The sequence below is a fragment of the Myotis yumanensis genome, unplaced genomic scaffold (genome assembly GCF_028538775.1).
Source record: "Myotis yumanensis isolate MYYU_CA2020_CCGP unplaced genomic scaffold, mMyoYum1.0.hap1 SCAF_1, whole genome shotgun sequence".
NCBI lineage: Eukaryota > Metazoa > Chordata > Mammalia > Chiroptera > Vespertilionidae > Myotis > Myotis yumanensis.
The window spans coordinates 148,522,819-148,538,397 of NW_027223752.1; the positions used below are offsets into that span (position 1 = coordinate 148,522,819).

General features: G+C 44.3%; 1 protein-coding gene across 1 annotated transcript in view; it reads left to right on the plus strand.

Annotated features, from left to right (window-relative positions):
• Positions 1-451: 451 nt before the first annotated feature.
• Positions 452-15,579, plus strand: part of GAD2 (glutamate decarboxylase 2) — a 57,165-nt gene continuing 42,037 nt past the window's right edge. Inside the window, exons 1-7 of the mRNA XM_070432961.1 lie at positions 452-1,073; positions 1,775-1,834; positions 2,023-2,172; positions 3,200-3,433; positions 8,008-8,098; positions 9,002-9,114; positions 13,326-13,441. Of these exons, the coding sequence (XP_070289062.1) occupies positions 998-1,073; positions 1,775-1,834; positions 2,023-2,172; positions 3,200-3,433; positions 8,008-8,098; positions 9,002-9,114; positions 13,326-13,441 (840 nt within the window). The 5' untranslated portion in view covers positions 452-997. The remainder of the gene's footprint in view (positions 1,074-1,774; positions 1,835-2,022; positions 2,173-3,199; positions 3,434-8,007; positions 8,099-9,001; positions 9,115-13,325; positions 13,442-15,579) is intronic.

The following is a 15,579-nucleotide window of genomic DNA, read 5'->3' on the forward strand; positions in this document are numbered from 1 at the left end:
ACTACGGTAGACTCCAGCATGGATTTTAATTGCCTCAATTGGCAGCCTTTCTCCCCATCCATCAGTCAGAAGCTGGACGGTGGGTCGGGCGACAGCGCGCTCGAAAGCCCAGGACTGGGGCGCCGCCGGGGATCTCGCGGCTCAGTAGGCAGGCATTAGGCGCTACTAAGAAGCTGAAATGAGCCCATTAACGCGTAGGCGCCCTTCCCCCACCATTCCCTCTCGGAGCTGCGGAACCGCTCGGGATTCTGGCCCAGTCGCTCGTCTCTCGAGGTCACAGCGACCCTAGCACCCACTTGAAGGAAGGCGGGGGCGGGAACCGCTCCTCCTCCTCCGCAGCCGCAGCCAGACCTCAAACAATACCCTTATCCCAGCGTGCGTAAAACTGCTCCCCGCCACCCTTCCCGCCTCGCCAAAGTCTCTCTGGTCCACCCTTCCCAGAGGCCAGCGCGTAGTCAGCCGCGTTAGCACCCTGGACAGCGCATCCGGGCCGGGAGGCAAGCGGGCTCCCTCCCGCCTTGCCCTCTGCGGGAGCTCGCGGGCACACCTCCCACCCACTCACTCCGACTCCCGCTGCTGAGCTCTGTCAGTCTCACCCTCCTGATTCAGCGCACTCCCGCCGCCCGCTCATCCATCCGTTTCGGGCTCCCTCGCCTTCAAAATCACTAGGGCGCTCTGCGCTTTCCCCTCTCCTGGCTCGGAGAACCCTCTCGTCCCCTTCCCTACTTAGCATTCTAGGCTTTCAGAGCGTTGCCGCCACGTCTCAAAGCCCTAACTCCAACACACACACACACACACACACACACACACACACACACGTAGACACGCACGTTTCCTGTCCCTGAGTGAAACCTACCCGCGGCCGCGCGGGTCCCCGCGCGTTGCCCTCCTCTTTGCACACACACGCACACACACGCACGCGCGCGCGGGACCGAGCCGAGGGCAGTGCGCCCACACTTCGCACTCGGAGGCGATCTGCTCCAGTCTCGCAGCGCCGATGGCATCTCCCGGCTCCAGCTTTTGGTCTTTCGGCTCTGAAGATGGCTCCGGGGATCCCGAGAACCCCAGCACAGGTAGGAAAACCAGGACCTGCAGCAGGTGAGCTTTGAGGGTGGACTGGGGTGTGCGGGGCTCGGGGAGAGGAAGGAGATTTTCCACCTGCAATAGGAAACTTCAGCGGCTGCGTCCTCCTCTCGGGGTAGGTCCCTCATGGCCCAAGAGACCAAAACCCCGCAGGTCCTTATCCCCTAAGAAGGCGCCCCACGAATCCTGGGTCCGCTCCTCCGAAGTCTAGGCGAGCCTTCTCATCAGAGGCGTTTCCTCGACCCCTCAATTCCTCAGGCCTGGGACACTGCCACCATCTTGGTGCTTGGATCCTAGAGAGGGACAGAGTGGCAGTGGGGTAAGGATAAATGGGAAAGGGGAGAGAATTCTTGGTTTGAACGGAGAGCCTGCGAGGAAAGGGACAGGCTCGGTGTCTGGGAAAACTCGCCCGAGCGAGGCAGGAAGCGGGAGGAGATTGCCCGAGCCGACTGGCACCTAGAAGCCGCGGTGTGGGCTTCACCTTGGGGGAAAGAATCAGAAAACTGAGGGCCGGGCGGGATCGCCAGGCTCCCGCGCACTTCCCGCACCTGCCCGCGGCGCCGAACCCGGGGCGGCCCCTTCCCGGACGCCAGGTGTATTGACACCGTTTACAGAGAACGAAATTTAGCACGTCCGTCTGTCTGCTCTTCTCTTTCTGCCTCGCCGACCTCGTGCCTGTCTTTCCTTACAGCGAGAGCCTGGTGTCAGGTGGCCCAGAAGTTCACGGGAGGCATCGGAAACAAGCTGTGCGGTGAGAGCCGGTACCCCGGGGCGGGAGGCGATAGGGCTGGGCGCCTCGGGGCCGCGGCGCAAAGCCACCTTCTCAGCTCTGCATCCTCGGCCGCGGAGTCGGGGTTACTCGGTGCGGGGTGGGCGGGGGCTGGGGAGCCGGGCCCACAGGGCGGCTGACCGAAATCCGCGCTCGGTGTCTTTGCCCAGCTCTGCTCTACGGAGACGCCGAGAAGCCAGCGGAGAGTGGCGGGAGCGAGCCCCCGCGGGCCACCTCCCGGAAGGCCGCCTGTGCTTGCAACCAGAAGCCCTGCAGCTGTCCCAAAGCGGATGTCAACTACGCATTTCTGCACGCAACAGGTAAAGGCGCCTCGCTGGGCCCCTGGAGCCAGTGCCCGAGGCTCTGCCCGTGCGCCATCCGGCGCCGCGAGCCCGACCCCCGGCTTCCAGGTGGAGGGCGGAGGACGACTTTAGGAGAATCTTCAGCTTAAAGTGAGACACGCAGGGCCTGCCCCGGGTCCGAGACCGGACCCCAGCCTCTGCGCGGTGCGGGGCGCCCGCGTTGGAAGGGGCGCTGCGGTGACCAAGGTGTCCTCGCGCCGGGAGCTCGTGGTCGGCTTCTTGGTGCTGGAGAGGCCTCGGGTGGGACTCGGTTTCCAGGTCAGAAGTGAAAAGACTTTCTGTCTTTAGATCGCAAGAGTAATTTGTAGCTGCTATTTCACAGGAGAACGATTCTATTCACGTGAGAACTGCAAGCGGTTTTGCTCCCTTGCATTTACATACCTAGTCATCCAAACAAGCGCGCGTGACACACACACACATACACACACACACACACACACACACACACTCTGACCTCGGAAACAGCGGGCCTTCCTAATGGGTCAGAGTTCCTAACTTCGAATGCTCCGCTTTGTCCGGTTTGCCCAAAGGCGTTGGTTCCTCAAACACTTCTGACGTCGACAATTTCCATAATCGTGGCGGATGGTTTACTGAGAAAAAAAAAACGTTTCTGAAGAACCCCTGTGAAGAGGCACGCTCTGTTTTAAAAAGAAAGCAATTAAGTTTAGAATTGAAATGCAGGAATTTATTTGGGGCGGGAGGTGGGGAGAAATACTAATTTCTCTCATTCTTTCCTCTTTGAAAAGTGCCTCCCTTTGAAAGAAAAAGCTCTGCGTTTCCCGAAGATTTTTTTAAACATACAATCGCCAGCTCATAGAGAAATTGCTGGATCAGATCTTGCCTGGGCATTTTCATAGTAAAATTAAAATGTGGCGTTTTGATGATAGTATTCTGGACATATTGGGTTAAATAATATATATTATTAAAATTAATTTTACCTGATAAAAAATAAAATAAAACGTGGCACTTTGATTTCATTCCTTAGACCTGCTGCCAGCCTGTGATGGAGAAAGACCCACCTTGGCGTTCCTGCAGGATGTTATGGATATTTTGCTTCAGTATGTGGTGAAAAGTTTCGATAGATCAACCAAAGTGATTGATTTCCATTACCCTAATGAGCTTCTTCAAGAATATAATTGGGAATTGGCAGACCAACCACAAAATTTGGAGGAAATTTTGATGCATTGCCAAACAACTCTAAAATATGCAATTAAAACAGGTATTGTCCCATCAGAAATAATAAAGCTCTTTTTTCTTTCACAATCTTTATTTTTTCTATAAAATATTTTCTGTTTTTTGGAGTTACTGATATTTTCAAATTTACAAAATTTTTCATCATTTAAAAAATAGACATTATCAGAATGATCCTAATCAAAAGCACCCTTTACTATTAGTGTTAATGATTCTGAAGTTGATAATGTCAAAAACATTATCTAGTTATAAATTGTCATATTTTACATTGCACATATTTGGTCAAAGAGATGAACCACTGATATAGAAACAAGCATTTGTCAGCAGAGGCCAGTAGAAGCGACCCAAAATGCAGAAAAAAAAGGGGGGGGGATATGAAAATGAACGGTCAAAAAATATGATCTAAACAAAAGCCCAAATGCTAATATAGTGCTGGTAATTACTTTGACATAGGAAGGGTGAGAATTTGGACAAACCATCCTATGTAATTATTGACCAAGAGGGATAATGTTCTGGCATTGTCTCAAATGGCCAACACTTTAGATTTGAACTCCAGTTTGTCTCTATTTTCAAAGACATGTACACAAAAGAAAACACAATTCAAACTACCTTAACAATTTAGCCATATTATACAAAATGTGCACTTCATAGTCACTCTGTATATCAGATAAAGGGGGGTGGGGTGGGGTGGGGTGAGGGAAATCAGATATCCTTAGGAGCAAATTTATTGCTTTTTCACAGAACTCTTCACCATCTATCCATTTTATAGTGCCAGGTGTACCATTTGTTTGGGTGCATTCTAAGTTTTAATTTTGTCTACACAAAATCAGCTATTCATCTCTCAGGTCACGATTACCCCTTTCTTTTCTACATCGTCTCTAATCATCCTGATACTTCATTAGAGCAATAAAAATGACTGGATTTTCAGGGGGAAAGAGAGAGAACTTGTGGATCTAAACTGATTTCTGGCTAATTGATTTGGAGCTAAATTTGATCCATGTAATTCTAATCAACAACAAACATTTTAAGAATATCTGCTGCGTGATTTTAGCTCTTTGTGTGGGGGTGTGCATGTGTATGTGTGTGTGGTGGGGGGGGCGGTGTTCTTTGTACATTCGTTAAACCAACAGAGAGGAAAGGTATGCATAAAAGAAACCTTAGGAAATTAATTTACTGAACCATTGGTATCCACTTTTGTGAGACTATAGACTTAAGACTAGATACATAGGGAAAGGAATTTAGTTTGGTGATTTCTATCAAATTCCGTCTGTCCGGTATGGTTTGGAAGGCTTATTGGATATCATTCTCAGTTATGTTCATAGAGAATCCACATGATTTATATACTAGGCATTGAAGATGTTTTTTTCCCCCAGCTTTTCATGTATCTGTAAGTACAAACCTGAAAAATGCTTTTAATTCATTTTTTTGTTTAACCCATTCCCTTAACTTGATATTTAAATGTTAATAGTAAAATGCTACTTAATTTTTTTTTTTTGGCTGCCAAACCAAAAAGAATCTATACAAATGTTTTACATCTTTGTCCTTAAAATCTGGTGGTGTCTGAAATACAATTTAAAGACTTGAGATAATGGGAAATGCAAGTCAATGAAAGTAATTCTGTCTGTCAATGTTCCATTTAGTGTCAGGAAAACATGGGTCAATTCAATTCTTTGATTTTTACCATAATGTTTTTACATCTTTTGGGCAAGTATAGCTCTCATGCATGTTATTTAAAGTTTAGGAAAAAATATGATTGATTAAATTGGATTTTCAAGCAAGGCATATTGATATTAATTCAATATCAATATTATTCATAACATACATAGTCTTCCCCCTTACCCACAAATTGCATTTCAAAGAATTAACAGCAGTCATCTTCTCTATAGCATAAACTCCTATAAACTTGTTACTTATAGGAGTTTATGTTGTAACTTGACAACAAGTATTATTTAGGGTTTGTAGAGTAGTTACTACCCTGCTACATTAAGCATTTTAATGATTCTTAGAAGATTGTTTTTAAAAATGCATCTTATCGACTGCTTTCTACTGAGAGTCGTTAACCTAATTTCCACTTGGGCTTCAAGCTTTGAGTGGCATGAGGGGCAGTGGGGAAATGATGCCTTCATGTTTTGATAAAATTACCTCTGTAAGAAATATTAGGACCAAAAACTGCCAAAAATGGTAAGAATCCTGGAATAATTCGCGTTTGTGGGGGTCCTTAGATTTGGTGGTGGTGGTGGTGGTTGGGTGGTGGAAGGGTTAAATGTTGTCTTGAATCTTTTAACTAAACCATCAGTCAAAGGAATTGAAGGGTTAGTAAGTGAGACCTCCTTGGGTGCATGTTAACAGTACAAAGAGAGCAGTTTGGACGACTCTAGGCCCCTCCCCCACTGATTCTGGACAAACAGTCTGTGCATCCTTCCTGTCTCATTTGCTAATCTGTGGGGAGCATTGTAGAGCCTGAAGCGGCTCTAATCTCACCTTTCAAACTCACTGTATCACTGGCTGCTCAGGCTACCCTGGCCACCTGATTCCTGGCGTGGAGCCTGGCAGCACAGGGCCCGGTGGGGGCAGCAGCAGCAGCAGCAGCAGCAGCAGCAGCTGGATGCCAGGGCTGCCAGGACAGCTCCGCAAGCTCCAAGGCAGGCCTCCCACTCTCCTTCTCTCAGAGAGCCCTGCCTGGATTTACCTGCAGCTTGTACGGGTCATTCGAAGGGAGCAAAATAATATTTCTGCAGAAATCAAGAGGTTATGTTGTTCCGACCTGTCAAACTATCTCCCTCTATATTTTCACATCATTATCAGTAAATGCAAAAAAAATTGAGGGAAGAGAGATTCAGGGAAAATGGGTGACCAAGGCCAAAAAGAAATACAGAAGGGAGATGGGCCACTGAAGTATCAAATTTGTTCCCACCATTTCCCAAAAGCAATCATCAGGGGCGACTGGTCTTCTGACATCCTGGGCCACAACACAGGCCTTGGAATCTCTCTCAATTTTATGCTGAGGTTTTCAACCCAAAGTTTACATAGAGTTAAATAGTGGGTGCTAGCAAACACCAGATCCATGGAGAAAATGTCTATGAATTGGTAAAGTAGATGAACAGATAGATTTGTTAATCCTTACTGATTTTCTCGCTTTAAAGAAATGGCTTAAGGAAAGGGAAATGCAGGGGCACCAGAAGGGAGCAGAGGACTGTGGTTTCAGCTGTGAGCTCTAATGAAATGGGGAGTCAATGAGGCAGAGAGGAGTGGGGGGTTGTTCCAGAGGGCAATGGTGGAAACCAAAGGAGGCTTTTTCACTTTCCGTGGATTCACAAACTGACAGGGTCAGCATCATAGGCCTGGAAAAGAGCAAAAAAAGCTAGAGGGGCACTGTGCCAGGCCAAAGGGAGGTAAAACAATGGTGGAGGTGGGATAGAGAGAGCTTCACAAAACCCAATCTCTTTCAAATGTGCTCTTTTCTTTCCTGGCTCCTATCTTTTCTCGGCATCTAATTGTCTAGCCACATGCAGGAGGCTGATAAGAGAGCACCCCAGTCCTAGAGATAGCATCCCTGCTTTCTGCTTTGCTTTTTTAAATCTTGTTTTGCCCATGCTGGCATGAGAGGCTATCACATCCCCAGGCTTCAGACAGGTGTCCAGTCAGTGGCAGGTGCCTTTTTATCAGACGCTATTTCCATAATTGTTCGTCTTCCAAAATTTTTGCTGCTAAGCAAATCACAGATTTATAGATAGGTTTTATGGGGCAAGACACAGAAGTGGAATTCTAATGAGATACTTACCATCACATTTAAAATAATGGCCTCAGGAGTATTTGGATGTCAACCCCTTTAGAGAGTCTCTGAGAAATCCAGAAATTAATTAGATAAGCCTTGCTAATGGACTGATTGGTCCATTGACTATATCTTCATGTATCTTGTTGACAAGACAGTGATGTTGACTGTATTTCTCTTTATTTTGAATCACAGCTATGAAGGAGTCCTGTTGTTTATAATTAAATATTTGGACAGAAAAGAATTGACAAGAATTAGGTTTCTCCATGCCATCTTTAGACAATCATCACCTTTTTAATCAAGGGCAAATCATTCAACAGAATGTCCTATTTTCTCATTTTTGCCTTGTCTTTTGTAATCATCAGGCGTTTGTCACTGATATCATTATGAATGTTGGCATGGCTGGCAGATGTCATGGTATGACCGATTCCAGAACAGCTTCAACAAAAAAAGGATTTTTAGTAGCACCAGTGTAAACAAGAAAAGCCTGTCTTTGAATAGCTTTGGATTGCACAAGCACTATAGTTTACAAATCTACTGAAAAAAGGGCTATATTTTTCCCACATTGCAGACCACATTTGTTATTTTAATAGAGAATATTTAAGGACCATATTTAGAAATGCCAAAAATCCAAAATAGTCTCTCTTGTTAGAGGAAATGTTCCTTTGGGGGATGTGTGTGTGCATGCATGCATGCATATTGGGTTTTTGAATATGGATTTCCTACTTCTATAGGATCTTTGAAGGTTCTTTAGCAAGAGAAATTATGTGTTTGAGGGGCATTTATTTTCATTGGATGCAGTCCTAATTCTGGGCATCCATTTTATTCAGGGCATCCCAGATATTTCAATCAACTCTCCACTGGACTGGATATGGTTGGATTAGCAGCAGACTGGCTGACATCAACAGCAAACACTAATATGTAAGTAGGTAAACGTGTTTTTGTGTAATCAAGAATAATTATTAGTGAAGTTTCATAGTCTTTATTCTACCTCTCATGTGAAAATCTCTTTTATTAAGTAACCCCTAAAATAGTGATATGGATGTCAGACATATATTGCTATTCACTCTAACTTAATAGAATATAGTGTTGATATAACTTATGCAAAGCTATACAACATTTTTTAAACACAAAAAGGGACCTTTTTGAATTTTGGATTGATAATAATGTATACTGTAAAAGACAAATGAGATTAGATGTTATCTTTGAAATAGTGTTACTCAGCAATGTTCTTTATTTATTCAATACTAGAGGCCAGTGCACGGATTCGAGCACCGGTGGGGTCCCTCGGCCTGGCCTGCAGGGATTCTTCTGAAACCGGCCATCTGACATCCCCCAAGGGTCCCGGATTGTGAGAGGGTGCAGGCCAGGTCAAGGGACCCCACCAGTGCACGAATTTTTGCACCAGGCCTCTAGTATGCATATAAGATCTTTGGTTAATCTCTTTCTTCCCTCCCCTTCCCTCTTCCCTCTGAGATTCATCAGACTGTTCCATGTTTCCATGCCTGTGTATTGACTGTCTGCCCCCTGGTAGTCAGTGCATGTCATAGCTACCAGTTGAACTGTCAAACAGTTGCTTAGGCTTTTATATATATAGATGATAAATGACCATTGTGCACTAAGTCAATAATTGAAGCTCTTAACTTTACGAACATAGAAAAATGAGCAAACCTTTTAGAAGACATAATTTTTTCTCTACTTCATCTATAATCATAACATTTGTGAATGTAGTGTTTGAAAAAAGGAAATAGTTCTGTAGATACTATAGTGGTGAATTATTTATTTGAGTTACATAAATAAAATGTGGCCATTACTGCATTTCAGGTTCACCTATGAAATTGCTCCAGTATTTGTGCTTTTGGAATATGTCACCCTAAAGAAAATGAGAGAAATCATTGGCTGGCCAGGGGGCTCTGGCGATGGGATATTTTCTCCTGGTATATGATATTACAACTTTTCTTTGTGTTTCTTTCTTCTATTGTGCAATGCCCTATTATGAACCTGGGAAATCTTAAATATCTTGTTTGTACTTCTGCTTAAGTTCAATAGTCTGTATATTGATAAAAAGAATGAGCATCATTAAGTACACTCGACCATTGGCCATGCCTCTAAGCCAACTATCCCATGCTTGAACATTAGTTATTTGTGTTCAAAAAGAGCATAAACAAAGATTATATTTACCCAGGGCTTCTACTGGGCTCCCACATACAAGATGTATGCGTCATGTGGAACAAAAGAATAAAGATGCCTAGTAAGAGAATTCACTCTCTGATGCTCTTCCCAGAATTAGAGAAAGGAAAAGGGCAGCCTCTTTTAATAAAGCATTCTCTGTTTGAGAATGCATGACAGGCAGATACTTAATAGATCCTAAGAACCCTGTTCCTCTCAAGCAACAAGCAGAGAAGCTGATTTACACTAATTTCAAGGAGGGTGGAGAGTGCCTACGAGGCAGTTTCTTAGAACTAAAGGAGAGGGTGATGATTTCTTCAGGAATTTTCTCATTCCTTCTCTTCTTTATCAAGCCATTCAGTCTCTCCCATCCTGCCTTTTATCGCCTTCCATTGCATTCTAAGCTCAAGTTATTTACACCTCTTTCAGCCAAGAGAATCAACCTGAAACAAAGGCCTGCGCTTGCTTCCCAGTGTGTGTGTGTGTGTGTGTGTGTGTGTGTGTGTGTGACCTTGGTTTGATGCAAGGAAGAAACAGAAGTTAGGAGGGCAGTGGGAAAAAAGAATCAATGACCCATGGAAAAGAAACCCGGTGTGCAGATCATCACCTAATCAGTGCAAGAAGGAGGTCATCATAACGGGTGGGCGCTCCCCTAGGGGAGCCAGCTCCACGCCTGCCATTGTGGCAGGCCTAGCAAAGGCCACATTGTGATCTCTCCTCAGCAAATCTACAGAAACAAGGGGATAATGAGGGAGGGAGAAAATAAAAAAACGGATGGAAAAAGAAATGATAAATGAGCAACAGTAGGCTTAAAATCAAGCAGCTTTACCTATAAGCTCAGATCTGCTATTTTATTTTATGTTTTTAAAGCTATCGCACTTTTTTTTTCAGGTGCTGAAGGAAAACCTGTTAGTTAAATTGTAGGGAAAATTAGCCTTTTCTTTATAAGTCATTGAATGCCAGCTGTGATGAATTTTTAGCTAGTCTTCATTTGTAGAAAAGTTAGTACTTAGTTTTTTCTCTGGAAAACCATCTCCTATTGAGGGAACTTTGTCATCATTGCCTGGATCTGTTGCTCTTAAGTTCTTAAGGCTCTTAAGGCTTAAGGTATTTTTCATGAGCAATTAGATAGGGTTCAGAGATCAACATCACTTCTACCTTTATTCTTTCTCCTATTATAAGGTTAGTTGCATGACTGAGTTGTCCCTGAGGGAGCCAGGAGCATCCCAGGATCTATTTTAATGGTTCCCAGGAGGGCAGAGTGAACAGATGCTAACAGCTGCTCATGTGGACCCTAAAAAGTTGACTAAAGGGGCTTGAGACAGGCCTAATTACCTGGCTGGTCTTGAAACCCACCTGTCCCAGAGAAAGCATCGTCTCTGGCAGTTGTGTTAAGCCAGTTATAGATTGAGGGTTTCCCCAACACCCTCACCAATGACAGCAAATGGTCAAGAAAAGGGGTTAGACAAGACTTAAGCTTGATCATGGGGCTCCTCCCTTGGCCCCAAAGACCTAAAATAGAAGCCATCGACATCATGTTACAATGTAATGTAGACATTGCAAAGTAGGGAGGGTACAGAAGAAAAGCAATTGGCAACCTGTTTCTTCTCTACTCTCCGTAGGCATTGCAGAAGAAAGGTTGATAGCATCCTGAATCATTAATACATGTCTTTCTAGGTAGCAGTCAGCTTTATTCCTGAAGTAAAGGGTCTTACAATTTAAGGAGTGAGGAAGGGGAAATCGCACATATTACCTGCCTGAGATCTGAAAGTCCTGTTGTCTGGGACTTAACATGAAGAGTTAGCTCTGTAGCTGAATATATAGCTCAGCTGTTTGCCTTATGCCTCCATCTATAATGTCCAGAGGCTTCATGTTTCATGGAAAGTCCTTTGGGACTTAGAAGAAATCCGTTTATGTTATGTCACCTATGCCTGACAACCAGAGAGACCCGAGCACTTGTCACTGCTCAGCGCGTCATGAAGAACTGAGGGGGAGAGAGGAAAGGCTTGGCTTAGTCACACACCTTCCCTATCTACAGGGTTTTCAGAATGACTCAGGGCTTGCTTTTGCATCCTTTTTTCTTGAAGATTCATGGGCAATAAGAGCATGCAGGACTCGTGCATCTGTCCTCCTACCTGTGCTGCACAATGCAGTCTGCTCTGTCCAGAGGCCAAAAGCCTCTTCATCCCTTTCAGGAATGCTGAACATGACAGAGAATGACTGAGGTGCAAACCGAAAAGTGGAAAGGCAGAGCTAGAAGCCTCTTGGACAAGTGTCCTGTGAAATGAACTTTCTTTTAAAAAAAAATATATATATTATTGATTTTTTTACAGAGAGGAAGGGAGAGGGATAGAGAGTTAGAAACATCGATGAGAGAGAAACATCGATCAGCTGCCTCCTGCACACCTGCTACTGGGGATGTGCCTGCAACCAAGGTACATGCCTTTGACCGGAATCGAACCTGGGATCCTTGAGTCCACAGGCCGCAGCTCTATTTGTCTTCCTCTCCTTTCTCCCTGGCCTGTCTGAGAAGAATGAGGGCAGCAGTTCTCAATGGGAGAATTTTGCCCCCAGTGTTTTCCCTCAGGGGACATTTGGCAATGTCTGGGGACAGTTTTTGGTGGCCACTTTGGGGGAGCACAGTGCTGCTGGCATCCGGTGGGTAGAGGCCAGGGATACTGGTAAACACCATGCAATGCACAGGACAGGCCCCCATAAGTAACTATCCAGCCCAAACTATCATTAGGCGCCAGAATTAAGAAACCATAGCTAGAGTGCAAGTTTCTTTAAAAGCTGCTCCATTTTCCAACGGCATCCTACACAGACTTTTAGAAAAGGTGTCTGCTCAGAGCAGGTCTGACCTAGATTCTGCTTGTCCCATGTCTCTGGGGTCCAGAAGAAGTAGGAATCGTCCTCATTCTTACTGATGACAAAGCCAGGATCTTGTTGATGACTGCTGTGTGTGAGGCTGCCTGCTTGTATCAGAGCCCAGGGCTCATGGGGCAAAGATCAGGCCCTGTGTGGGCCATTCAACTGAATACAGGGAGCTCTTTTGCTCTTGCCACATGAAGGGAAGGGGACGCAAAGTACTCACGTCATGATAGGACCTGGGCGTGCCCCGCTTTGGGTGAGGGGGAGAGAGTACCTTTGCTCTGCTTCATGATCTCACAGTTTCCATGCCCACATATTCATTCTCATGCAGAAGAATCTGTCCTTTTTTCTGGATAGCAAAAATCCTAACCTTTCCAACAATCCTGGGGAAAAGCTTACTCTTCTTTGCACATCAGATAAAACTCTACTTATTAGATACAAATTTTATTGTATGAAATTCTTGACACCCTCAGGATGACACAGAAAAATAATTCAATATGAACTTAAAGTTCCCTTAGTTGCATGTCATCCCATAGCTATAAAATAAGATTTTTGTAAACTATTACGGTTATATTTTAATGATATCTTTAAGAGGGAAGAACAATTTAGGGGGAATTAACAAATGAGTATGAAGAGATGGCCTTGGATGTATATTCTCATTCTGTAAGACTTGTTGATTAACAGCAACTGATTTGTAGCCGTTCAAGTGCAAGGCATTTGTATGAGCTGAAATGAAAAGAAATGTCTTCTACATGAGGATATAAGTAAGATTTTCCTAAGCCTCGTGCAGAATGACTGCACTCACAAGCTGGGAAAGAAGGCAACAGTTCCTTAGTTCTTAAATGCTGCTTCAAAGAGCAGAATCAATTGCAGTTCCTCTTAGTGACAGAGATGGGTGTGGAGGGAGGACATCTGTCCCATGGTTGGGCCCAATGCTCCTTCTCTGGACCCTCTTAGCTAGCACCTGAGTCTGAGTATTCAGGTCAAGGTTAGCCAATCAAAAGTTCTTCTCCTGTGTCCAAGGAGGACTCTGGGTCAGTGGAAATTGCATGTGAAGTGATGTTGATAATGACTAGTAAAGGTAACTATGTGTTGCTGTGCACCTTAGGTGGCGCCATATCTAACATGTATGCCATGCTGATTGCACGCTTTAAGATGTTCCCAGAAGTCAAGGAGAAAGGGATGGCCGCTGTTCCCAGGCTCATTGCCTTCACATCTGAGCATGTACGTGTTTCTGTTCTTTCCAAGTTTAAGTTTCTATTTTGTAAAGCCCGGGTTTACGCAATGATATTTAGAAATGCTTTATTCCCTGAGGTTCTCTTCCTAAAAGATCCTTTTTGGAAAAGAATTAGGGGAGAGAACAGCTGAGGGGTACAATGGGTTGAATTTCTCTTTGAAATTCAGGAAAACTCTCAAAGAGAAATCAGGATGTTTTACCTGCAGTTCCTATGCTTCACTTTTTAGTAATAATGTTGTGTGTTGGGGAAGGGTAGAAGGAGAGAAAGCAGACTGACCAGGAACTCATTTGGACTATTGATATTACTGCACCTACATAACTCTAAAGTAGCCTGTTGATACAGACTTTGTGTTTTAAAATTCTGACCAGATATCCTACCCTCATGGTACCTTGAATCACTTTAATGTTAACCTTAACCAGAGGTTTTATCACTGTTGAGAAACGGCATAGTGATCTATCATATCTGATCTCTCAGCCAAGCACAGGCTCCTACCTACCACCAGGCTGCTGGCCAGGCAGGATGCTGGGAGCTTGGGATTCCCATATTGAATTCCAGGAGGTAGTATTTCATATTCCTTCCAGGGCCTTCGAAGAGCTAATGCCACCAAGGCATCACAGCAATTGTCCTTCCTGTTCACATAAATTGAATTAACAGCTCTGCTAGGCTGCCTGCTTCCTCTCACATACCTAAGACTGCTCCATCACAACCTTTCCTCAAAGTAGCCCAAGATCTGGAAAACAACTGCCTCAAAGGTCAAGCAGCCCTTTGATGGTAGGGGAAATGGAAAATGGGGAGGGCAGGAGGGGTTTATAGGGAAGTTAGAAGTTCCTGAAAGACACGTCAGACAGGAGAAACAGGGAATCATAGTGGAGCCTCAGCTCTACTACCGAACTTTTCTTTTTATGTTTTAAGGTATGTGCATGTGTATGTGTGTGTGTGCGTGTTATAACAAGGAAATGAAAGGCAAGTACAGATTGGAAGCCAGTGAGTACAATTCATAACCACAGCAGTAGCCATAGAATCAAAAGAAACTAATGATTTATGTTAACAAATTATCTTTAGCCATTGTTTTTAGTCATGTTTACCATAAACATAGTGGCTTAAGACAACATGACTTCATTGGAGGTCAGAATGGAATGTGGGTGAGCAGGGCTGGGGTCCTTCTGGAGGTGGCAGGGGAGCACCCATTTCCTCTGCTCTCTCTGACTTCTGTTTCTGTCACCACATCTCCTTCTCTGGTTCTGACTCTCTAGTCCACTATTTCCCTTGTTAGGACCCTTACGATTACTTAGGTCTACCCAAATAACCCAGGTAATCTCCCATCTCAAGACCCTTAACTTAATCATATTTGAAAGATCCCTTTTATCATGTAAGGTAAGATATTCCCAGGTTTCAGGGATTGGGATATGGACATCCTTGGGGAGGAAGACATTGTTCATTCTACTAGGCCTAGTACCCCCATCATCAGCTAATTTTAATTTCGCAGCTTCTCCAAAGGTAGAAAAACATGATGCAATATTTTCTAATTACTGTTTCCCTGAAGTGGATTTGGACCTCTACATAGGTAAATGTTACTATATTCTCAGTCTCAAAAATTCCAGATGCTATTATATTGGGTATCTTTTTCTTTTGGCTTCTGTGCCGATTACACAACCTGAAATGAGGTTGTGTAACAACCTCAACAAGCTGCCCTGTGCTCTCTGGTTTCTGAATAAGTTTCTTGGGCTCAAGCTTCATGCAAATTGGCTTAACCTTACCCAGAAAGCTTGGGTCATGTAGCCTGGGAATGATTTTGCTATGCCTTATTTTCCTGATATCGCAAACTTGGAGTCTAATTCTTCATTTCTAAGGAAAGAAAGGTAATTCAGTAATACAACAACCATTTCATTCTCCCTTCTCTTTTTTGGATCTCTATCCACACACGTAATTATGAAATAACATTTGAATTATAAACCTGCCCTAAAATACCAACTGGTTCTAACTGAAGGCTTATTTTTGACAAATGAACTGTTTTTCTAATGTATAATATCTTATACCTGGTAACTACTTGACTGTTTCCAACACCCTTCCAATTACATTAGCTCATTTGATTCTCACAACAATCTTGTGCAACAGGCAGAACAG